The sequence below is a fragment of the Ovis canadensis genome, chromosome 4 (genome assembly GCF_042477335.2).
Source record: "Ovis canadensis isolate MfBH-ARS-UI-01 breed Bighorn chromosome 4, ARS-UI_OviCan_v2, whole genome shotgun sequence".
In the NCBI taxonomy this organism is placed as follows: Eukaryota; Metazoa; Chordata; class Mammalia; order Artiodactyla; family Bovidae; genus Ovis; species Ovis canadensis.
In genome coordinates this window covers 109,096,434-109,122,829 of record NC_091248.1, presented here as the reverse complement: position 1 = coordinate 109,122,829, position 26,396 = coordinate 109,096,434, and the positions used below count along the sequence as shown (strand labels likewise).

General features: G+C 42.2%; 1 protein-coding gene across 8 annotated transcripts in view; it reads right to left on the bottom strand.

Annotated features, from left to right (window-relative positions):
* Positions 1-26,396, bottom strand: part of LOC138438923 (carboxypeptidase A5) — a 96,877-nt gene that overhangs the window by 28,366 nt on the left and 42,115 nt on the right. For 4 of the 8 annotated variants that reach the window (XM_069586968.1, XM_069586967.1, XM_069586966.1 and 1 more), the window contains 3 exons: positions 25,982-26,181; positions 24,816-24,900; positions 20,168-20,436 (listed from right to left, as the gene is read on the bottom strand). In XM_069586968.1, the coding sequence (XP_069443069.1) occupies positions 20,252-20,436; positions 24,816-24,900; positions 25,982-26,181 (470 nt within the window). In that variant the 3' untranslated portion in view covers positions 20,168-20,251. Of the gene's footprint in view, positions 1-15,303; positions 15,462-20,167; positions 20,437-24,815; positions 24,901-25,981; positions 26,182-26,396 lie in introns of those variants that run through there. The other 4 variants (XM_069586971.1, XM_069586964.1, XM_069586965.1 and 1 more) reach the window with 4 other exon arrangements.

The window sequence follows — 26,396 nt, the reverse complement described above, 5'->3', positions numbered from 1 at the left end:
AAATTATGTTTAATTTCCAAAATTCCTCCTTGGGTGCTTAATGGAAATAAATACATCAAAAGTAATCTTAAAAAACAGAAAAACTCGAGTATCATTATTCACAGTACAAAAGGATTCTTTGACTAACAAGAGGATTTACTACAGTCTCTTAATATAACTCCCCCAGGACACTCAAAATGTGATTTAATTAACACAAAACACGCTTATCCCACCTTTCAGAAATATGCCAAACAGGTGCTTTCAAAGGAAATTGAGAACTGAAAATCCAAGAAAACAATGACCCACCATACAGTGGGTTAAGGCTGCTCTAGCCTAGAGTTTCTAAATCAACTTTATTACTGAAAAATCCCACACTGGGATCATCCCCACAAGGGAAGCTATAGCTGACCAACCATATCTCCAATCATACCTCATGCCTCCCTCTATCATTACACACCATATAAATTCTAATTCTTCACAAGAATCCGTCTAATATGAGACAAGCTCATCGTGGGCTGGGGCTGTGTCTTCCATCTGTATGACCCCAGGACATTTGCATACAGCCCAGGCACTGCCCAGGACCTACTTATTATGTTGATCCAACTGCCCAAAGCCTAGGAAAACAAACCCTTCTTTCTCGGGCTTTGTCCTTGCCTGCATCTACCAGCTCTGCATCCACAAGCTCAGAACCTAAATCTTTGCTCTGTTCTGCTCCCCACTTGTAGTTACTGGACTCCTTTCTTATCATGCACAGTCAGAGACCTCACATGGTATCATACTTGAGTATAATCCTTGGATATCAGGGTCTTGCCTTCCCCTCCCCCAGAACGGGTGGCCATCCCCAAACCTAGGTCCAGCAGTTAATGACAGGCTCTTGGGTCATCCTCTGCCGCACAGCTGCCTCCACTTAGGCAGCCAGCTGGCCTCCTCTCTATTGCAGTACACCCTCCCTCTGCCTTACCAGGTCAGCCACCTAATGGGGAGACCCCAGCTCTATTCCACCTCCACTCAGTCCCTCAAGGGGAGAGGGTTTGCCAAGTGACATTCTCTGGCCCTCAGTCCACAGGTCTCACCACACTGTGGCTGAGGGTCTGGCCACACCAGGACCACCCAGCAAATGATGATGAGGTGTCCCAGATCACAGGACAAGAGCTTGCTCCTCAGTGAGGCAGAGGGTTGGCAGCCACCACCCAAGAACCCACTTCCTACTCTTTGGAGGAAAGGCATCTGCAGCCAGGGACCACCCCTACAGCCAGGGAGCCCCCTATATAGCCCTGGGAAGAGCGGGTGAAGACCCTACTGTATGGAAGAAAGGCAAGGTGACTAGACACCTTCCCTATCTGCGGGCCAGCAGGACCAAATAGTAAATATTTCAGTCTTTGGCAGGGCGGGGAAGGGTGGGGAAGGGCATGAGGCAAGACAGAATCTCACTGAATAGTCTTTCTTATATTTAAAACTCTAAAAAAGTTTTGGGGCTATACAAAACTAAGTAGAACTAGATTTGGCCTGCAGGCTGTAGTTTGCCCACCCCCTGGTGTGGTTGAAGAGGCAAGAATTCACTTACTAAACTATTAGAAGCTATTAGAAAGCTCAAGGGAAATCAGAGATGTGCGTTAGAACCCTTCTTCAATCAAAGCCAATGATTTCCAAAGCTATAGAAGCCTTCTTCAATCAAAGCCAATGATTTCCAAAGCTATAGAAGCCTTCTTCAATCAAAGCCAATGATTTCCAAAGCCAGGCATTCACTCCTACTGGGGAGAAAGGTAGAAATTAATGACTTCTAGTGTATTTTTATCTCATACTTTTTATTTCAATTTTTGTTTGTGTTTTATAAAATACATGATAATGCAATGGTATGTATACAGAATTTATAGATATGTAATTATATTGGGTGTGATGTACTACAAACTTTTTAATTGTAGGAGGGCAGGGTAAAAAAATCTGAAGAATGCTGGCCTAATGATCTGGCACTAATTGATTTTGAAAAATCTCACACTGTCATGCCTTTATTTCTATGAGTACCTATTTTCTAACATAGTGTTGAGGTTTTTTTTTTTAATTAAAATTTATTTAAATCAATGTTGACAGATACTAGAGGATTTCCCTGTTTTTGAAATCAACATATTACGAGGGGGGGAACGCTATTTGAGTACTGCTATGAGCAAGGTTCGGGCTTCCCAGGTGGCACTACTGGTAAAGAACTCGCCTGCCAAAGCTGGACCTGAGAGACACGAGTTTGATCCCTGAGTTGGGAAGATTCCTTGGGGAAGGGCATGGCAACCCACTCCACTATTCTTGCCTGGAAAATTCCATGGACAGAGGATCGTGGCAGACTACAGTCCATGGGGTCACAAAGAGTTAGACATGACTGAAGTGACTTAGCATAGCACAGCATACATCAACAAGGTTCTGCCTTTGGAATCCAATGTGTGGTCAAGATATTGAATCTTCACTGCTCCTTTTTGTCGTGTTGCATTAGAACCATCTTCCCCTATGGCAGGCCTCGGGATCAAGACTTTTAAGACTACTTCTGGGTCCATGTTTACTTCATGAACCTTGAAGGACTGTGGTCAAGGATCATGCTCTCCTTGACTTACACCAATTACATAGTAACACTTCCTGTATGTGCTGAATTCAGCCTCTTTTGCAACAGAAGGAGTTGCTGGGGGTGGAGGTGGTGCCTTCAGTTTAGCTCCTCACCTTACCTGATTTTATCCAAATGGCATCATTTGTACATTTTGCCCACATTTTGTAAAAATGGAAAATAACAAACTGAAAATTGTAGTGCCAGTGATTAAACAGTGGAGATAAACTTGATGCAACTGAGATAAACATGAATGGAAATAAACATTCTGGAAACAAATAGCCTCACTTGGACACTCATTGCATAACCAAGGTAGCTAGGTATTGATTTGGACAGGAAAAGATTAAAACTATAGAAGACATTGTCAAGGACACTGAAAGGCCAAATTTTTACCCCAACTTCAAATTAACTTGGCTTGCCACTGTTTCATGGATGCCAGCAAAAGACACAAAACCCTGGGTCACAGAGGATTTTATTACTCAGGGTAATATCAGCACTCGTGCCAATTCCCTGAGCCCTGTTTTCTACAAAGAGAGTCAAGTGACATCTGCCCAGGCAATACATCAAATTATAGGAGAGGAACCCTGAGTGTAGGGAACCTGAAATCTATGATTTCTAGTTTTTTTAATTTTTAAAGTTTTTAAAAAATTTTCTGGTCATACCATGGTTTGCAGGATCTTAGTTCCCTGATCCAGGATTGAACCTCTGTCCTTGGCAGTGAGAACATAGAGTCCTCGCCACAGGACCACCAGGTAATTCACCAGATTTTTTTGTGTATATGACCCAGAATGTGGCTTATCTTAGTGAAAGTTCATGAGAACTTGGGAAGAATGTGTATCCCATTGTTGTTGGATGAAGTGTTCCATAAATGTCAATTAGATCAAGTCAATTGATGGTGCTGTTTAGGTCAATCATATTCTTTCTGATTCTCTGCCTGGTTAACCTAAAAATTACTGAAAGAAGAGTTTTGAAATTCCCAACCAGATAGCAGATTTTTCTATTTCTCCTTGCAGTTTTATAGTTTTTGTCTCATTAATTATAACACTGTTAAGGGAGAAGGCAATGGCACCCCACTCCAGTACTCTTGCCTGGAAAATCCCATGGACGGAGGAGCCTGGAAGGCTGCAGTCCATGGGGTTGCTGAGTGTCGGACACGACTGAGTGACTTCACTTTCACTTTTCACTTTTATGCATTGGAGAAGGAGATGGCAACCCACTCCAGTGTTCTTGCCTGGAGAATCCCAGGGACGGGGGAGCCTGGTGGGCTGCCGTCTATGGGGTCGCACAGAGTCGGACTGAAGTGACTTAGCAGCAGCAGCAAGAGCAAACATGTTAAGAACTATTATATAGTCTTGGAAAGTTAAATTATTTATTGTTATATAATGCCCCTCTTTAATCCTGATAAGTTTCCTTTTTCTGAAGTCTGCTTTGTCTGTAATTAAGACAGCTACTACAACTTTCTTTTTAACTAGTGTTAACACGGAATAGCTTTCTCCATCACTATACTTTTAACATATCTGAACCTTTATATTTAAAGGGAGGTTCTTGCAGGTAACTTAAAAGTTGGATCTTCTTTATACAGTTGACAATTTTGGTCTTTCAATTGATGTATTAGACTATTCACATTTAAATTTATTACTGATATAGTTGGAGTTAATATTACTCGAACTATCATTGGAGTGAACTATTACTGATATAGCTGGATGAATCACAAACTGGAATCAAGATTGCCAGCATAAATATCAACAACCTCAGATATGCAGATGACAACCACCCTTATGGCAGAAAGTGAAAAGGAACTAAAGAGCCTCTTGATGAAGGTGAAAAAGGGGAGTGAAAAAGCTGGCTTAAAACTCAACATTAAAAAAACTAAGATCATGGCATCTGGTCCCATCACTTCATGGCAAAGAGATGGGGAAACAATGGAAATGGTGACAGACTTTGTTTCCTTGGGCTCCAAAGTCACTGCAGTGACTGCAGCCATGAAATTAAAAGACACTCACTCCTTGTAAGAAAAGCTATCACAAATCCAGACAACATATTAAAAAGCAGACACATCACTTTGCCAACAAAGGTCCATATAGTCAAAGCTATGGTTTTTCCTGTAGTCATGTATGGATGTGAGAGTTGTACCATAAGGAAGGCTGACTGCCGAAGAATTGATGTTTTGAACTGTGATGTTAGAGAAGGCTCTTGAGAGTCCCTTGGACAGCAAGGAGATCCAACCATTCAATCCTAAAGGAAATCAACCCTGAATATTCCTCGGAAGGACTGATGCTGAAGCTGAAGCTCCAATACTTTGGACACCTGATGAGAAGAGCTGACTCAATTGAAAAGACCCTGATGCTGGGAAAGATTGAGGGCAGGAAGAGAAAGGGGTGACAGAGGGTGAGTGAGATGGTTGGATAGCATCATTGACTCAATGGACGTGAGTTTGAGAAAACTCCAGGAGACAGTGAAGGACAAGGAAGCCTGGCTTGCTGCAGTCCATGGGGTCACAAAGAGTAGGACACGACTGAGCAACTGAACAACAACAACATAGTTGTAGTGATATCTACCATTATTGTAACCATTTTCTATGTGTTATACTTGTTTTTGTTTCTTTTGTTCCCCTCTTTACCTGCCTTCTCTGGTTTTAAAAAATATATATTTATTTATGTATTTGGCTGCACTGGGTCTCAGTTGCATCCTGCGAGATCTTTAGTTGTGGCGTGTAAACTCTCTGCTGTGGCATGTGGGATCTGACTCCTGTATTGGGATCACCCACCACTGGACCGCCAGAGAAGTCTCACCTTCTCTTGTTTTGACTGAGCCTTTCAAAGAGCTATCCTGATGGCTCAGATGATCAAGTGTCTGCCTACAACGCAGGAGCTCAGTTCAGTTCAGTCACTCAGTCGTGTCTGACTCTTTGCGACCCCATGAGCCACAGCACACCAGGCCTCCCTGTCCATCACTGACTCCCAGAATTCACCCAAACCCATGTCCATTGAGTCGGTGATGCCATCCAGCCATCTCACCCTCTGTCGTCCCCTTCTCCTCCTGTCCTCAATCTTTCCCAGCATCAGGGTCTTTTCAAATGAGTCAGTTCTTCGCATGAGGTGGCGGAAGTATTGGAGTTTCAGCTTCAGCATCAGTCCTTCCAGTGAACACCCAGGACTGATCTCCTTTAGGATGGATTGGTTGGATCTCCTTGCAGTCCAAGGGACTCTCAAGAGTCTTCTCCAACATCACAGTTCAAAAGCATCAATTCTTCAGCACTCAGCTTTCTTTATAATCCATCTCTCACCTGGGTTCAATCCCTGGTTCAGGAAGATCTCCAGGAGAAGGAAATGGCAACCCATTCCGGTATTCTTGCCTCGAAAATCCCACCGATGGAGAAGCCAGGTAGGCTACAGTCCATGGGGTCGCAAAGAGTCAAACACAACTGAGTGACTTTCTTTCTTCAAAGAATTCCACTTTATTCTTTCCCTTGGCGTTATCAAGAATGCTTCTTTTAAAAATTATTTTAGTAATTGCCCTAGAATTTGCAATGTACACTTTTAATTATTCTATGACTGCCTTCAAACAACACGGCTTCACATGTGGTGTGGATACTTTAGAATATTTTCAGTTTCTTCCTCTTGCCCCATATAACATTGCTGAAATATAGTATGTTTCACATATCCATAAACTGTAATCTAATTGTTACTATTTTTAAAGTTATCTTTCAGATCACTTTAAGAGTAAGAAAAATAAAATATTTTATTTTACCTTCTTTTATTCCTCCCACTTTCTTTATATAGATACAACGTTTTGACCTATGTCATTTTCCTACTCCCTGAAAAACTTAAAAAAATATTTTTTCCAGAGCCGGCCTGCTGCAATGAATTGCCTCAGATTTTGTTTGTCTGAAAAAGTATTTCTTCTTCATTCTTTTTTTTTTAAAGAAATTTTCATCTTTATTTATTTATTTAATGTCTTAGGCCAGGCTCTGCACGGCATGCAGGATCTTAGTTCTCCAACCAGGAACTGAACCAGTGCCCCTGAACTGGGAACTCAGTCTTAACCACTGGACCTAAAGGGAAGTCCCCTTTCTGTTTTGTTTTGTCTTTTTTTTTTTTTTTTTTTTGCCTCTCTGCTTGTCATCCCCTCACTCTTTTTTTTAATGTTGATATTTCATTATTATCCTGAAGAAGGAAATGATAACCCACTCTAGTATTCTTGCTGGAGAATCCCATAGACAAAGGAGCTTAGCAGGCTACAGTCCATAGGTAGGCAAGAGTCAGACACGACTTAGTGACTAAACCATTTAATTATTATATAAGTTTCAGGTGTACAGCATTATAATTCAATCTGTATATACCATAAAATAAATATCACAAATCTAGTTACCATTCATCACCATTCAGTTGACCCCATTCCCTCTATTTTACCCACCTCTCAACTCCCTTCCCCTCTGGCAGCCCCTAATCTGATCTCTGTTTCTATGAGTTTATTTTTGTTTTATTTGTTCATTTGTTTTATTTTTCAGATACAATATATGAGTGAAATCATATGGTATCTATCTTTCTCTGGCTTCGTTCACTTATTTCATAATATCTATCTATGTTGTTGCAAATGGCAAGATTTCTCTTTTTTATGTCTGAGTGTATTCCATTTTGTATACACCCATCTTCTTTATCCATGCATCCATCAATGGACACTTAGGTTGTTTCCTTATCTCGGCTATTGTAAATAATGCTGTAATGAATATAGTGTTGCATGTATCTTTTTGAGTTAATGTTTTCATGTTCTCTAAAATAAATACATAGAAGTGAGATAGCTGGGTCAAATGGTAATTCCAGTCTTAATTTTTTTTAGAAACCTCCATATTGCTTTTCATGGTGGCTGTACCAATTTATAGTCCCACCAACAGTGTATGAGGATTTCCTTTTCTCCACACCTTCTGCAACATTTGTTATTTCCTGTCGTTTCAGTCATAGCCATTCTAATAGATGGGAGATGATCTCTCATTGTGGTTTTGATTTGCATTTCCCTAATAATCAGTGATGCTGAACATCTACTCATGCGTGTTGCCCATCTGTGTGCCTTCTTCAAAAAAATGTCTATTCAGGTCCTGTGCCAATTTTTTAATCAAGGTTGCTGGTTTTTTGTTGAATTATATGAGTTCTTTATATATATATTGAGTTGGCCTATAAGTTCATTCAGGTTTTCCTTTAAGATGGTACAGAAAACTTGAATGAACTTTTTGCCCAGCCCAATATTTTGCATATTAGACCCTTATCAGATACATGATTTGCACATACCTTCTCCATTCAATATGTTGCCTTTTCAATGTAAGACAGTTTCCTTCACTATACAGAAGCTTTTTAGTTTGGTGTGGTTCCATTTGTCTATTTTTGCTTTTGTTTCTCTTGCCTTTGGAGTCAGATCCATAAAACGTTACTGAGATATCACTACATGTCTTTGAGGTTGAGTGTTAAGTGTTACTCGCTCAGTCGTTTCTAACTCTCTGTGACCCTATGAACTGTGTAGCCAGTCAGGCTCCTCTGTCCATGGGATTCTACCAGCAAGAATACTGGAGTGGGTTGCCATTCCCTTCTCCAGGGGAACTTCCGGACTCAGGAATCGAAATCGGGTCTCTGGCATTGCAGGCAGATTCTTTACCATCTGAGCCACCAGGGACTACCTATGTTTTCTTCTAGCAATTTTGTGGTTTTAGGTCTTACATTCAAGTCTTTAATCCATTTTGAGTCAACTTTTGTGTACAGTGTAAGACAGTGAGACCACTATTTCATTCTTTCATTCTTTTTCATGTGACCATCCAGTTTTCCCAACACTACTCATTGAAGAGACTATCCTTTTTCCATTGTATGTTCTTTGTTCCTTTGTCATAAATTGTCCTTACGCATATAGGTTTATTTCTGAGCTCTCACTTCTGTTCCATTGGTCTGTGTGTCTGTGTTTGCCAGTACCATACTGTTTTATTATTAGATCTTTGTAGTATAGTTTGACATCAAGCAGCAAGATATCTCCAGCCGTGTCCTTTTCTCAAGACTGTATAGCCTTTTTGAGTCTCTTTCAGTCCTGAAGGATAATCTCACTGGGCAGGAATCCTGTTTGTCTTAATTTCTTTAAAATTTTAAATATTTCACTCCACACTCTTCTTGCTTTCACAGTTTCTGACAATTTCACTGTAATTCTTATGCTTGTTGCCCTGTAAGTTGTAAGGTCATTTTCCCCATTCTTGCTTTCAAGATTTTTTGTCTTTATTTTTCTGCAGTTTGAATATGCTGACTATTCTACTATACTGAACAGTAAACAACTGTTTCCTTCACTCCAGAAGGAACATTATCTCCATCCTCCAAAGCTATTTACTGTTCTAACATCCTTGAAAAGATCATCTGGATGTGCAGAAAGATAAGAGATCCATGGAGAATTTATCCATGTGTAAAACATTGTGAAAATTGCACTGGAAATTGTGTTCAAAACAGTTTCCTCAGGGAGAATTCCCTGGTTGCCCAATGGTTAGGACTCGGTGCTTTCATTACTGCGGTTCTGGGTTCGATCTCTGGTCAGGGAACTAAGATTCCTGCAAGTTGCACGGTGCAGCTGAAATTTTAAAGTGCTCTCAGCCTTGGTTGTCCATTAGTATCAGCTGAGATCTTTATAAGCCAATGTTCACAGATTCTGTTTCAATTGGCCTGAGGTGGAACCCAAGCCATCAGTAGTTTGCAAAACCCCTGGGTGATTCTAATGTACAACCAGGGTGGAGAACATCTGTCTAAAAGATGCTGAGGTGAGGTATAGTTGGTAAATATATTTTTAGCTCGGTGCTTCTCAAAATTTACTGGGCATGTGAATTACTTGAGAATCATGTTCAATGCAGACTCTGATTCAGAAGGTCTGGAGTGGAGCCAGGGATTCTGTTTCTGACAAGCTCCTGGATATAGCCTAATGCTGTCATTTGACTCTGAGTAGAAAGGTTACCGGGATTCCCTGCTCAGACGGTAAATCATCTGCCCGTAATGCGGGAAACCCGGGTTCAATCCCTGGGTCGGAAAGGTTATCACTAGAATATGTGTCTACTGTAAACTTTTGTATATATACATGTTCAGAAATTTACCATATATGAAAGGAGAAGGCAGCTTGACTCTGGAAGATGGTTTTGCAGTAAGAGTGAGACCTTTTGGTTCCCAAGATCATAGAAACACCTTGGGTGTTAAGATCTTGAAAAATTTGACAGACAATTCAGGGTGTTAACAAAAACACAGAGATTTAGAATACATGGCCATTAAATCCTAAACAACAACTTTACTCTGAATCTCACATTGCTCAAATATGGATGGTGCTAATAGCTGAGGAATGGTCCACAAATTGGGATTCAAGTGTCAGAGAAATTCTGATACTACTAGAGCAAACAGTCCATCAGCTTTGAGCAACCCAGGGAAACACTGATCAATGTGTTATTATTGCTCCTTCTATGGGAGTATGAACAATTATCTCTGGACTGCCTCCTCTCAATCTTTCAGTTTAATTTCCAAAGGTTATGATACCACTGACCTCTGAGCCCGCAGAGCTGGCACTTCTATCTCTCCCCAACCCTGCAGCACTGGCAAAGAGTAGCAGGGGAAATCCCTCTTCCAGAGCCAGTGCTATTAGTTAGCAGGCCTTCCCCAGCCTCAGCAGTAAACAATCTGCCTACAAGGCAGGAGTCTCAGGAGACATGGGCTCAATCCCTGGGTCAGGAAGAGCCCCTGGAGAAGGGAATGGCAACCCACTCCAGTTTTCTTGCCTGGAGAAACCCATGGACAGAGGAGCCTGGCAGGTTACAGTCCATGGGGTTGCAAATAGTTGAACACAACTGAAGAGACTTAGCATGCATGCATCCCAGCCTAGCAATTTGTCCACTTTCAGCCTGAACAAGTATCTTTCTGGCTACAGGAGTACCTTATTTGTATTCCTGAGTAAACAGAAGGCTCCTAGACTTCCTGCCAGGGCTCAAGGAGCCTGGAGGACATAAAGAAGCATGCCTATAAGATATTTATCCTATTGATGGCCCTGGGGCAAGAGGGAGAGAGGAAGATATGGGGCCTTCTTTGACATACCTCCTTAGCAAGTTAATACCTGCTTACCACCAACTGCTGCTAGAAGTATCTAGAAATACCACTTTAGGGACTTTCCTAGTGGTCCAGTGGTTAGGAATCAGCCTGCCAACGCAGGGGATGTGGGTACGATCCCTCAGGGAGGAACGAAGATCTCATATGCTGCAGGGCAACTAAACCCATGCACCACAACTCCAGAACCCACGTGCTTCAACTAAGACACGACACAGCCAAAAACAAATAATAAAATATTGAAATACATATATATTGTTTTAATTTTAAATAAAGAAATAATACCACTTCACAACAATGAGATAGGTCATCCTTCCTTTCCCACTGAGCCTGACTTCTCTGAGTTTTCTCATACAGATTTGCTGAAATGAGAGCAGGAGGTCTTCGCTTTCCCTGACCTCTGGGCTTCTTACATCCATCAGAAGAGAAAAATACCATGGCAAGGTACTCAGAGCCAAGGAAGGGAGACTGCCTCAGCCCATTAGCCAAGTGGATCAGATGTGAAAATGACACTGCTGTAGGGGTCACCACTTTTTGCTCACATACTATGGACCCAAAATAAATAAAACCTTGGCTCTGCCCTTGAGAGTCCAAAATCTGAGTTAATGATTTTCTAAGGTTAAGTCAACTCTTTGCATGAGGTGGCCAAAGTACTGGAGTTTCAGCTTTAGCATCATTCCTTCCAAAGAACACCCAGGGCTGATCTCCTTTAGAATGGACTGGTTGGATTGCCTTGCAGTCCAAGGGACTCTCAAGAGTCCTCTCCAACACCACAGTTCAAAAGTATCAGTTCTTCGGCGCTCAGCTTTCTTCACAGTCCAACTCTCACATCCATACATGACCACTGGAAAAACCATAGCCTTGACTAGACAGACCTTTGTAGGCAAAGTAATGTCTCTGCTTTTTAATATGCTATCTAGGTTGCTCATAACTTTCCTTCCAAGGAGTAAATGTCTTAATTTCGTGGCTGCAATCACCATCTGCAGTGATTTTGGAGCCCCAAAAAATAAAGCCTGACACTGTTTCCATTGTTTCCCCATCTTTTTCCCATGAAGTGATGGGACCAGATGCCATGATCTTTGTTTTCTGAATGTTGAGCTTTAAGCCAACTTTTTCACTCTCCTCTTTCCCTTTCATCAAGAGACCTTTCAGTTCCTCTTCACTTTCTGCCATAAGGGTGGTGTCATCTGCATATCTGAAATTATTGATATTTCTCCCAGCAATCTTGATACCAGCTTGTGCTTCTTCCAGCCCAGTGTTTCTCATGATGTACTCTGCATATAAGTTAAATAAGCAAGGTGACAATATACAGCCTTGATGTACTCCTTTTCCTATTTGGAACCAGCTGGGAGGGATTGGGCACAGGAGGAGAAGGGGACGACAGAGGATGAGATGGCTGGATGGCATCACCGACTCAATGGACGTGAGTTTGAGTGAACTCCGGGAGATGGTGATAGACAGGGAGGCCTGGCATGCTGCGATTCATGGGGTCGCAAAGAGTTGGACACGACTGAGCGACTGAACTGAACTGAAGGTTAGGTCAAGTCGTTTAAATACTCAAATAGAATGTATCTGTTTGTTGAGAGCAGTAGGCATTTTGTCATTCAAGGTTTCAAGAGGCTAATAGTTAAAGATGGGAGTAGGTGGTTCCATAGGCTGTCTAATCTCTATGAAAGTGCACGAAGTACCTAATGTATGGAAATAGTGTCTTTGGTCCATTCCAGATGTTTCATAATAATTAAAATATTGTCCCTTGATGACAATGTTAGGTGCAGGCACAGGGGGCAGACCCATGGGAACCACACAATGCCCCTCAATTGTGGGTGTCATCAGCCAGCAATGGTAGCCGGAGAGGGAGAATGTGGCTCCTGTTTCTTCCCTAAACTCCCTCTTATCGCTGCAAACCTAGAAACTCAAAGCTATCAGAGGTCAGGAAGGTAGTATAGGGTTGTGAGACCAAAAGAGCTGGAGGAACTCTGTGCATTTTAAAAGCATTCAAATTGCTTTCTCAGCAACAATTTCTAGTGCTGGCCTAGAGAATCTGCTTCACCATTTCCATCTGTTTTTGTTTGGACAGGTTACTTCACCTCTTTAATTCTTTGACTCCTCATCAGTAAATAGGGACAGGAATACCCAGCTTGCATGTATCCCCAGGTGGTTGTGATAATTTAATTATCCAGTATAAATAAAAGCATTTTTTAAATATAAATCATTACAAAAATGCAAGCAACTTAACATCAAGTCTTCCTTATCTCTGAAGGCTTAATTTATGTTGTTTCTCTTAGAACTGAGGGATATACATTCCTATCTATTTTCCAAGAATTCCACTGATAATATTTGTTGGAAAAAGTACTCTTTTTCTGCTGCCTGAACTTGTTGAGAGTACAGCTTATGCAATTGTTAACTTGCTGCCCTACAGCAAATCAAATCGACAAATATTTACTAGCTGCTGAGCTCAGCTTTGTAAGAAATACAAAAACTATGAGATTCACTTTCTGAGTTAAAGGAACAAATTGCCCAGCTGCACACGGTACCCATATATTCTAAGGAGGAAAAAACTGCCTATGCTCTCTGGATGCCACCAGTACACCTGGAGCTTTACTTCAAATACAAGAAACAGCTGGTGCTCATGATTTAAGGCTCAATACAAACAGTAGAGAGAATTTATTTTACAAGCTGTCTGGTTTGGCAAAATTCCAGAATTCATCAACTAGAAAGATAAGGATGATGATGATAATGATAAAAATGATTCTTCATAGTTGGTCTGAAGATAGTGACATAAAAAAAGTACAATCTACATAAGACATTCCAAAACTGGAACATATCCTCAACTTCACCCAAAATAGACTTATAGCAGGCAGCACCTGTAAAAACCAATGGTAACCCTACACACTTGACACGGCTGTGCGTGGAAGCTGGACCTATGGAAGTTTCAGGCCATGTTCCTTTGACTAATCCTTTTACTTAAAAGGGCATCAATATCTGTTTAACACAGAAAAGCTCCCAGAGAAAGAACCCCGCAATTTCAAAACCCAAATAATACTCAAAATGGAAACATCCAACCAGTGCTTTTCTGTGAATTATTGAGATCTTTAAGTCTTAAGACTAGTCTAAAAAAAATCTATGGCTTCTATGGGACTTTCCTGGCAGTCCAGTGGCTAAGACTGTGCTTACACTGCAGGGCACAATGGTGTGATCCCTGGTTAGGGAACTAAGATCTCACATGCCACGAGGTGTGGCCAATAAATAAATAAGGGTTCTAATAAGGGAAAATGCCAATGCCTCATTCATAAATGAATTTTTAACATTTGGTGAGAATAATAATTCAAGCTGACACATATGGAGTACTTCCACCTGTAGGCAAAGTGCTGAAGACGTTCATGCATTAGCTTACTGAATCCTCTTCATAAGTCACTATAAATACAGCCACTATCCTCATCTTAAAGAAAAGGAAACTAGGGCTCCCAGAGGTTATAGCAAGGCCCAAGGTCACATGACTGAGTGAAGGAGTTGGGCTATTTGGCTGCCCCTTGCCATGTGTAACACAGACAAGTGGATATGGTCTGCCTTGAAGTCCCCAGATGGCTGCAGTTCAATAAGCAGCTCTGGTTTCAAGTAGCTAATTCCATCCACAGCCATGGACTATACCCCTACCCCATCCTATTATTTACTTCATAGAAGGTCTTCTTTTGGTCCCCAACAGGACTGGGTATAAGACTTGAAAATGGCTCAGCAAGCCCCTTCCCAGTACTACAAAAAAGAGAATTTAAAATACTTTATTTCCATTATCAATGGATTATCCCTTTTCTATCCTCTTCCATGTCCTTAATAGTGAAAAATTCCATGGAGACTGGTTTGATGAGGTATGAGAGCCTTTTGAACTGAAATGTGATTCAAAAATTCAAGTTGTGTCCATGAATGTTTATGATTTAGCTCTTCTCTTTTTCAGTGGGGTCTTCACTTAGGAACAGAAGATATTGTTTTGGGCAAGAACCTTATTGCTCTTCAGATTTTCTACCTGTAAAACGTGGATAACATTAGCCCACATTTTTCACATGGTTTGGGGGAGTATAAAAGAATACAAGGAAGAGAGGTAAGAATAATATTATAATATTATACAAGCCAGATGCCATCTTCTCTAACATTTCCAATCTAGAGGCCCCACCACCACCCATCACTCTCCTGACAGCAGCTGGTTTTATTTATAGCATCTCTCATTACCCAAATTAAAATTTATTTTATTTGGCTGTGACAGGTCTTAGTCTCAGCACATGGGATCTAGCTCACCAACCCAGGCCCCCTGCATTGGAAGCAAGAAGCCTTAGCCACTGAACCATTAGGGAAGTTTCCCAAATTAAAATTTTAATTTAACAATTCTCTTGAGAACTTCCTGTCTCTCCAACTACAGTGAAATTCCATGCAAGAAGGGATTTTTGTCTTTTTGTTTAACATTGCTTGCCAGCATCTAAAATTGTCCCTGGCATACATTAGATTCTCAATAAATGCATGTTGCGTGTATGTTGCATAGTAAAACCTTAAAAAAAAACTGTATCTTTGTAAACATTTTTAAAAATTGGATTTCAGGTCCATGCATGCATGCTCAGTTGTGTCTGACCCTTTGCAATCCTATAGACTGTAACCTACCAGGCTCCTCTGTCCATGGGATTCTCCAGGCAAGAATATTGGAGTGGGTTGCCATTCCGTCCTCCAGGGGATCTTCCCAACCCAGGGATCAAACCCATGTCTCCTGTGTCTCCTGCATTTCTGGCAGATTCTTTACCCACTGAGCCACCTGGGAAGTCCTAGAAATAGATTGTCAGTTCAGTCACTCGGTTGTGTCTGACTCTTCGCAACCCCATGGACTGCAGCATGCCAGGCCTCCCTGTGCATCATCAGCTCCCAAAGCTTACTAAAACTCATGTCCATTGAGTCAGTGATGCCATCCAGCCATCTCATCCTCTGTTGTCCCCTTCTCCTCCTGCCTTCAATCTTTCCCAGTATCAGGGTCTTTCCTAGTGAGTCAGTTCTTCACATCAGGTGGCCAAAGTAATTAATTGTAATTAATCCAAATTGATTGCAATTGTAATTACAAATTAATTGTAATTAAGGATTAATTGTAATCCTTGGTTAATGGCATGCCTTCTTTTGTTATTTAGCTGTTGAATTAGGTTTTTTACCTGAAAAAAAAAAAAGGTAACCTAAAACAAAACCTCAGGTCCTTCAACTCACCAAAGGGCTTTGACCCTTATCTCATGTCCCAACCTCTCCCGATCTAAGGTAATCATCATTCAAAATCCCAGGTTCTCCATTTCCCTACAAGTAGAGCCTGAGATGAGATTCTTGTTTAGATGATTTACTGAGGGAGTTCTCAGGAGAAGGTGAGTTTGGGAAGCAGGGATGGAGAGGGAAAAATAGCTAAGCAAGGATGTGGAATCTGCTGAAGCCTGGATTCAGAGCTCTCAGGCATACAGTGAAGCACAGCATTGACTCTACCTTGAAGCAAAGACTACCTGTTTGTACCCAGAGTCAGTCAGTGATGGACTGACATTTGGGGAAGTGATAAACGGAAAGCAGGTGCATGGTTTCCTGGGTAAGGCAACCCCATTTGGCTAATGGCAATACTCCAGAGAGGGATGGGGCCTGATATGTTGACAGCCAACATTCATAGTAGCTAGGGATAAGCGCTCTTGACCAGGAAAAGGGGTCTGGGTGGGTCTACTGTATCTTGCTTCCCTCCTATCCTTTTTATTGAGTTATAGCTGATTTACAATATTGTATGTTTTAGGTGTACAACAAAGTGATTCATAACTTTTAAAGATTATATTCCATTTATATTTATTATAAAATATTTGCTATATTCCCTGTGCTGGACAATATATAGCCTTGTAGCTCATTTATTTTATACATAGTCGTTTGTACCTTTTAATCCCCTACCCCTATCTTGCCCCCTCCCTCTTCCCTCTCCCCACTATTACACACTAGTTTGTTCTCTCTATCTGTGAGTCTGTTCCTTTTTGTTATATTCACTCTTTTATTTTTCAGATTCTACATATAACTGATAACATATAGTATCTGTCTTTCTCTGTCTTATTTTACTATTGCTTACTTTTTTACATCGTTTTATCAAATTTTGTATGTCTTCCTTATAAGTGTGTGTGTATATGTGTATATATAAATTTTATATATATTTACCTCCCAATTATTTGGAACTTTCTAGAAAGGAAATCACACTAAATTTTGTTCTGACTGTAGTAAAATATTTCAGTATGTGAAAATACCATATTTATTCACCCACTGTCCCACTGGTGGACTTTTGTTTTTAGGTTTTTGCTGTTATGAACAGTGTTGCTGTGAAGATTCTCATATATGTCTCCTGTTACATACTGCAAGAATTTCTTGGGTTTATAACTCTGGGAGACAGTGAAGGGCAAGGGAGCCTGGCATGGTGTAGTCCATGTGGTCGAAAAGAGTTGGATACAACCTAGCGACTGAACAACAATGCTTGGGATGGAAGAGATGGAAGGGATGGATGGAAGTGTGAAATTTAGAAGATAATGCCAAACTATTCTCCAGAGTGAATTTGCTAATTCACACACCCACCAACAAGGTATAAGAGATCCTGTTATCTGCCTCCTCTCCAACTTTCCTTTTTTTTTTTTTTTTTGGCTGCACTGGGTCTTCACTGCTGCTTGTGGGCTTTCTCTAAGCGTTCCGGCTAACAGGGGCTGCTCTTCGGCACACCGACTTCAGTAGTTGCACCACATTGGCTCAGTAGTTGGAGTGTGAAGGTTCTAAAGACAAGCTCAGTGATGTGGTGCACAGGCTTGGTGGCTCCACGCCATATGGAATCTTCCCAGACCAGGGATCAAATCAGTATCCTCTGCTTTGGTAGGCAGACTCCTATCCACTGTCCACCAGGGAAGTTCTCCAACTTTCTGACTTATATAAACTGAATGGGTATAAAGTGGCTTTTCATTTTGGTTTTGATCTATATGTCTCCCATCAGTAATCATCTCTTCCTGAAAGTGTCAGTCACTCAGTCGTGTCCAACTCTTTGTGATCCCAGGACTGTAGCCCACTAGGCTCCTCTGTCCATGGGATTCTCCAGGCAAGAATACTGGAGTGGGCAGCCATTTCCTCTCCAGGAGATCTTCCTGACCCAGGGATTGAAACCATGTCTCCCGCACTGCAGGCAGATTCCTTACCACTGAGCCACCAGGGAACTCCACCCTCTGGACTGTAGCCTGCCAAGTTCCTCTGTCCATGGGACTCTCCAGGCCAGAATACTGGAGTGGGTTGCCATGGCCTCCTCCAGGGGATCTTCCTGACCCAGGGATCAAACCTGCTTCTCCTGCAGCTCCTGCACTGCAGGCAGTTTCTTTACCACTGAGCCACAGGGGAAGCCCCAATCATCTCTTCTATGTTATCAGAATACCTGTTACCGCTTCTTAAGTGAAGGGCTTGCTCATATCTTTTATCCACTTTTCTATTGGATTATTTGTCCTTTTCTTACTAATCTGTAGGAGTTCTTTGTATGTCCTTTGTCTTTTGAGTGTATTATGAATATTATGGCTATCTTCTAATTTCCAACTTGTTTTCTCATTTTATAGCATCTTTTAATGATATCTCAATGTTATTATAGTCACAGGTATTCTTTTATGGTTTTTTATGCCTTGTTCAATAAATCTTTCTCTTAAGGAATCTAAAGGACCATTTCAGTCTTGGGGGTGGGCAAGGGGTTCCACAAACAGAGGTTACAGGCAAGTCACAGAGGCAAGCATGTTATATCTACTGAGGCATTGTCTGGTCTGAAGCAGCCCTGACTAGCCAGCACAAGCGACCAGCTGGCTGGCAGGTGTGCTCTGGTTATAGAATTAGATGTTTCATGTTATTAGAGCTGGATAACATTAAAAATTCTAATCATAGACTGTAATTAACTTTCCTTGCTCTGACGCCCCGCTCACTAAACAACCTTCTGATTATAATTTGGCTTCCCATGTATCTTTGCCTACAGGGAGAGAATGTACTGTTCAGGCCGACGTGAGGACCCAATCCACTAAACAGTTACATGCCATGATGTAAATTAATAAATTTGTATTCTGATTTTATCATGTGCCTCATCTGAGCTCTGTAGGCGTGAGTCAGCATCCCCAAGTCTAATCAATACAGACACAAAAAATATCAAGCCTCTGAGCTGAAAAACTAAGAATTAGACCCAGGACCAGAGCGCAGTCACCAAGGTAACATTACCCTGGAGGCCCCTCAGCCTGATGGAGAAGGATATGTCATGTGATATGGACAGGGATTAAAATTGACTTTTTGACATTATAAAGAGCTGCATATTCAAAACCATGGCTTGGTTCCATTCAGGTGAAGGCAAAGAATAGAAGATGATCAGGAGACTCATATTGAATATTTATTGGCTTATGAGCACATACCAGATGCTGCACAAATCCTAGGCAGAAGGGTAAGATTTACAGACATGTTTGAAGAGAGCAAATTTAATAAAAGAGAGAGAGAAAATAAAAGAGGCAGATGGTATATGCTAAGGAAGAATGTAACAAGAGGAGCCTGACTGATGAATCTTTGCTCCACCTTGCTACTCAAGGTCCAGGATGCAAAATAGAAAAAGCAGTTTTAAAGATCAAAACCAAAAAATGAAAACCAGGAGAAGGAAACACAAGGTGCACCAGAGAACAAATAGGGATGTGCAAGTGTAGTAAGATTACTCAAGCCAGAAGCGTGATTTAGGACCAACAGGGTGAGAGGAAGATCTCTGTAGTTCAAAAGCCAAAGTAGAGGTGAGCCCATCAGGACAGATGGGGATAATTTAGCTATCCTGCTATTATATTAGATCAGCATTTAATCCAGGCTTTCTGAGTGAGCAGTACCTATGAGGACACAGATCACCTTCTGGATCCCAGTTACACTGAATAATAAAGGGGAGAATGTGATCAGAATTGTAATATCTGGGAATTTTTGACCCAGTGATGAGATGTGAGTCTACATTTTATATTCAGACTAAGAATGAACAAAAACAAAACAAGGGGATGACCTGTACTGATGACCCTATGGGATTTATTTTTCAAAGAAAAATATGTTCAAGAAGGAGTGAGATCAGTTAAAGGAAGTTCTATGACATCTGTGAGACCAGTCTAAAAGACAAGCGTTACCTCCCACAGCACTTCCCTTGGGGCCCCCGCCAGAGCAAGGCCATGGGTGTGGCTAGATCAGATGAAACTAGAGAACCATTTCACACGCCTTTTGATCTAAACATGAGGTAGAGACATGCCACCCAGCAAGGGTTGATCCTAAGTGTGGCTTGCCCACCCAGCTACATGGAAGGAAAGGCATACAGAGGGCTCAGTGAAACAGCGGAACCAAAACACAGCAGGCTGGCAGAAGTGCTTCTCTCAGCACACGGCCAGAATGCACAAACTACGAGGAAGGGGGCTGGCAGGTGGCTGACCTGTGTTCTCTACAAAGCCAGAAGACTCCGACTCACGTGTGAAGGAATAAGCTCTCTTTAATAATGGCCTCTGTGTCTGTGTGGACAAGAGAATATAAAACGTAGACAGAACAAGGCTCTCTTCTAGATGCTGTTCTGCACATGCTCCATGATGGTCTTCAGCCCCAGCCAGGTCTCCTGTGCAGTGGGGATAATCTGGTCGGCTGGCAGAGTGAAGGCATAGAAACCAGTATCTCTCAACTCAAAAATGAACGCATACTTGATGCCATTATCATATGCCCAGTCAACACTGTTCCCACTGGATGTATCTGTTAAGTCAAAAAGAGAAAACACTTTGAAGCCTAGTTCCTTTCAGGGTTAGATGGGATGGGGCTAGGAGCTCTGCCAACCTGTGGTTCCTTATGATCTATAGTTCTTTCTGGAAGTCATCAGGCCTACAACACACAAATGTTGACCTGATCCCTATGTCTCAGACTGTCCTGCACCATGAAGGTCTTCACTAGTCTCAATCCAAGAGATTTTAAATCCTCATTTCCATTTGTCACCAATTCACTGTTTGGACTCCTTCAGGTCACTAGAAGCCAATCTCTGCAGAGTGTGGGAGGCAGCCTCCAACACAGCCACAATGATCCTTATCTCCTAGTATTCACTTCCTTGGGTAATGCCCTCCTACACTGGACAGGGCCAACATGATCTGTTTGACTGCAGAAATGAAAGTGTGCGCCCTTCAAAGCTAGGTCATAAATATCATGGCTTCTGCCCTTGCTCTCTCTTGGATTACTGGCTCTGATAGAGCCAGCTGTTACGTTGTAAGAACACTCAAGCAGACCTTTATAAAGAGGTCTATGTGGTGAAAAACTCACTGCCAACAATTAGCAATCACTTGGCAGGCACCAGAGTGAGTCTGAGAAGCAGAACCCTCAGCCCCATTAAGCCTCTAGATGACTGTAACCCTGGAAGACATCTTGACTGCAACCTCCTGAGAGTGTCTGAACCAGAGCCACCCAGCTAGGCAGCTCTTGCGTTCCTGACACACAGAAACTGTATAAGAAAATTTATGTTTATTGTTTTAAGCTGCTAAATTTTAGGATAACTTTTTGCATCTCAAGAGGTAACTAACAACCCAGAGGGAAGGAAGCACTCGGGACTTCCCTTTGTCAAAAGGCTGAGGAAAGGCAAAAGGCCTGTTTTCCTGTTTCTTCCAGTCAAACTCTAGCAGAAACTGGATAAAGGTGTAGTGTAGATCATACAGAATAATAAAATAGCAATGTCAATAGCAGCTATCATTTGTTGAACATCTACCATGAGCCAGTCATCATACTGGTAAGTTTACATTTAATCTTTAATAAACCAATGAGGTGGGTATTACTATCCTTGTTTTTCAGATGAGAAAAAAATCCAGGCTCAGAATAGAATACTTTGTCTAAGAAAATATAGATGGAAAATGGCAGGGCTGGAATTCAAATCCATCTGATGCCAAGGCCCATGCTTTCTTCAACCTACTTAGGGTTCAGTTAGAATGTTATATATGTATATATATATAATATATATACATATATAACATATGGTGGTGGTGGTTTAGTTGCTCAGTTGTGTGCAATTCTTGTGGCCCCATGGACTGTAGCCCACCAGGCTCCTCTGTCCATGGGATTTCTCAGGCAAGAATACTGGAGTGGGCTGCCATTTCCTTCTCCAAGCGACCTTCCTGACCCAGGGATTGAACCTGTGTCTCTTGTGTTGTGGCAGTCTCCTGCATTGCAGGCAAATTCTTTACCAACTAAGCTACCAGGGAAGCCCATAATATACACATGTCTGTTAAATGAAAATATGAGTCCCTTCATTCTTCCATTGTTTCTGAACGTTGTTTCTTATACCATTTGTGATTTTCTAGAGATGCTGCTTCACAGAGAATGCAATGGCATCCCACTCCAGTACTCCTGCCTGGAAAATCCCATGGATGGAGGAGCCTGGTAGGCTGCAGTCCATGGGGTCGCTGAGTCGGACACGACTGAGTGACTTCACTTTCACTTTTCACTTTCATGCATTGGAGAAGGAAATGGCAACCCACTCCAGTATTCTTGCCTGGAGAATCCCAGGGACAAGGGAGCCTGGTGGGCTGCCGTCTATGAGGTCGCACAGAGTCGGACACAACTAAAGCAACTTAGCAGCAGCAGTAGCAGAGATGCTGCTTCAGCTGCAATTACATGTTCCCTAAGGTTATGGAATAGGCTCTCCTAATCTCTCTGAAATTCCTGTATAATTCCTACAGATTTTCTCTACCTTGAGAAAAATGCTGAATAAGAAACAGACTATGGTACCAGCAAGTTACATAGCAAGCTCAAGTATTTTAGAACAGGTTTTAAATTCAGGAAGAGGGCAAGAGGACCTCTGCTGAACAAAGTGATCAGATTCAAGAACTTCACTTTACTTGGGTCCTTGCTAAGTCTACCTACCTACTCTTTTTTAAATATAACTGGGAACATACTAATAACACTGGTGTGCACACGCTATTTTTCAATTAACAATTGAAGATTATTTCCTATTAGCACATACAGATCCACCTCATTCACTTAAGGGCTGCATAATGTTTCACTGTAAATGAGATGAAGTTGCTTAATCATATCCAACTCTTTCTGACCCCACAGACTGTAGCCTGCCAGGCTCCTCTGTCCATGGGATTTTCCAAGCAAAAATACTGGAGTGGATTGCCATTTCCTTTTCCATTTCGCTGTAGCAATGCACCAAATACATTTTTATTCAGTACTCTACTGATAAACATTTAGGTGCTTCCCAGTCTTCTATAACTAAACAATGCTGTCATGAACATCCTTAAAACTCACAATCTACCCATGAGCCAAACAATCTCAAAGAATTTGTTTCTAAGCCCTTAGTAGATCAGAATCTCTGAAGAGGAGGGGAAAGAGTTGCTAGAGGAAGGTGGCCTAAGGAAGGAGACATGAAAATTCTAGAAAGCAGACACAAGAATTAAAGAAGCAAAACAAGCTCGGCTGTTTAGCAAAAGGATTGAACAGTCCAATATAGCACAGAAGGCTTTCAAGATACAACAACTGACATCCAGAAGGCCACTCAGTCATGAAGAAAGGAACTTAAATCTCTTCTACACGCTCAAAGAAGGCAGGAGAGTGTGGAAATCCATTTTAGAATTATTTATATTTATACAAATACAAATAATTTGTATAATTGAATAATATATACAAATTTTATAATTCATCTAAAATGTATATTATAATTCATCTAAAAGGATTAATCTGAGGAAAGGGTCAGCACTTGAAGGAACAAATATCAAGTATTTATATCCTACACACCCTAACCCAGAGAGTTAGTGTTTTTATACAAAAATTGATTTCATTTAGGGGAAGAAAGGAGGGCAGGCAAAGCCTATTAAAAATACAGAAGATGGACTCTTGAAAGAAGTAGAAAATATTATGTCTCTTGATAACACTCAGGAGAGCCTTTCTCCTATTCTGCTGGAGCAATCTGATGAGTATCTCTTACTTTGGGCACAGCTGGGAAGAAGAATGTTTTTTTGATATGGGAGGAAAAGGCTATTCTTTAAACTGGCATTTAGACCCAAAGACCAGGACTCTGGCGACCTGCAGAGATCTTTGGAGAGGACCTCCTCAAAAGGCTCCTGCCAAGCTCCTTTAGCTCTCTTTGGCGTAGGGCTCAGTTCTGACTAATTAAATAGAGGGTGGTGAACCTCTCCTGATATGTTTGTTCTCAGAGGTGTTCCCATTCAACAACTAGTAATGATAAACCATGAGTAATTACTAGCTTGTTGATGCAATTAGCAACACAAACATCAACATCCTGCTAAGTGCTTTATGCAGCTTGGTGGCATGTGAAATACAGACAAGAGCGCTGAGGTCAGAGTACAGATGACGACCTAGGAGGTGGGATGGAGAATCTTCACAGAAGAGAAAGACTGAGAACAGCAGTTGAGGGCAAAGTAAGTAGGACAGGAGAGCAAGTTACAGTATGGAAAAGGAAAGCAGTATCGGCAAGTTTTCAGGGGCTTTGAGGGCAGACCAACTGTTGGAAAACTATTTACAGGGGAGGCACCAGACGGGGAGAAGAAGGCCACTTGTTTGAAAGGAGCTTAGCTCCCCATGTTTTGTGTTTCTATTTCCAATTTATAGCTAGGGCCTTGGAAAACAATCATATCCTTCAATATGATCTAAAAATTTAAAGATCAGATCACCGAATAACGGAACTAGAAGGATCTCAGCAGGAACAGAGTGAAATGCTCAGATGAGACACTTCAGCGAGAAACCAAAACAAGGGCATTTCCTGAAACTGAGGTTGAGTTGTAGGTGGTAGGTCTCAAGACCCTTGTCAGGTCTGGAGTCTTCACAGTTTTTTTGTTTTTTCAGCTCAATGCTAATGACTGTTGGGAGGACCTCCTAAACCAAGCCTGCTATGCATGTGTTCATTACAGACAGGAAGGTGAGGGGGTCCCCTCCACGCCCTGGTACCACCACCCCAGTTTGATGAAGATGGTTGCCTGCAACAACTACCACCACACGGAATTGACATAAATTCAGCCTATCACTAGCAACAAAAACAGGTTACAACATAAAAAAAAGGCTGTCTTGCGGCTCTTCTCCAGCTTCAAGTAGCCTCTCCAAGTGTTCCCTAGTAACCAGTAAACTCAGGGAGTACTTACAGATAGCGGAGCCGACAGAACCCACTCGGTACTGAGTGCCCGACAAGGAAGCCATAGCATTGGCTGCATTCTGCGCCACTGTATCCTAGGAGCAGGGAGATCATTAGAGTGAGAAAGAATGGACTCTGAAGCCAGACATTCCTCAGCTGTTCTGTACTGCAGTGGACTGGAAGATTCCCGAACCCCCACCCCCAACCCCTCCCCACCACCCAAAGTTCCCTTCTGGCCTCCTTCTTTCCCATCTGACCAGAGCCAAGGCCCAACTATAAAGTGAGAAAAACGTAATGGTTCCTCCAACTCCTTCTATCACATCCTCAGTTCTTTACTTCCAGTTTGGGACCAGGGTAAGGAGAGAGGTGGAAGAAGGCCAGAGAAGTGCTCTGGAAACAGGTGCATTATCAACTCAAGTTGGGGTGCTGTACTGAGCTCTTTGCAGATCTGGAGGGCTGCTCACCAGCCCATTAGAAATCTAGTAAAGGCATCACCATGTTCACCTAACCTGAGGGAAGGGACTGTCATGTTCATGAAGACAAGGGAAGGGCAAGTATGTTCAAGAGAAAACCTTTTAAGAGTTTGGGTGTTCTCAGAGTAGAGGTGGAGACAGGGCCACCATATATGGATGTGCCCTACACAGAGGACCTGCTTGAGACCAGAATCTAGCCCACACCTAGTCATAAGCCCTGTAGCTGTGACCCCCGGCAGAGGGGCACACTCCAACACACCAGCAGAGAGAGAGAGGCCTGCAGTCACTCTGCAGGTGTCAGGCCCACTCCAGGGAGTCCACCCCAAGCGTCTGCTCACATCCTGGGGTGAAGCACTGCATGCAGCACTGAGCACCCCCGGGACCACACCCCGAGTGAGGAGCACCTCCCCCCTGCCCACGCCGCCCACAGTTCCTGACGAGCAGTGGATCTGCAATACATTTTGGTCAGAAAGACAAGTGAGAAGGAAAAACAGCATCCAGTGTGGACCTTGGAACTCACAGCAAACACAGAAAGAAGGAGGATCATCTTCTTCCTGTTCCCAGTAGGCCTGATGGCACATTGCAGAGAACAGAGAGAGAACACTGGGCCCTTCTGGAAACAAGCCCAGCTTCTGGACTTTCTCTACAAAGCCTGAGAACCACCACTGTAGCAGCACCCAGAGGAAACACATATACCACTTACCAGTTCATCAGCATCCCCGGCTCTCATAGTCGTATAGCCATATGGATACATCACCAGCTGGGAGTAGCTGTGCAGGTCGATGAAGCATTTGAAGTTCCCATGATCTGCAATGAAATCTGCCACCAATTTCACCTCCACTTCTGAATGGGGACGGGGTCCATGATACATGTCAGAGCAAGGGTCCCTACTGGTTCCCGCTCCTGTGGGGAGTGACCCAAGCAGAAACGTTAACCCATGGGCTAAGGAAATAGAAATGCAGGATTCTGCACCCAGAGGAAAGGCAGAAAGCGTGCACAGGCCGCTGGCTACCCTGATAATCTAGTCTGCAATGTGTATATATTGTGGGGAGGGTGTGGAAGTGGGGTGCTGAATCTGCCAGTGTTGAGCAGGAAAATTGATAAGATTCATTTAAATG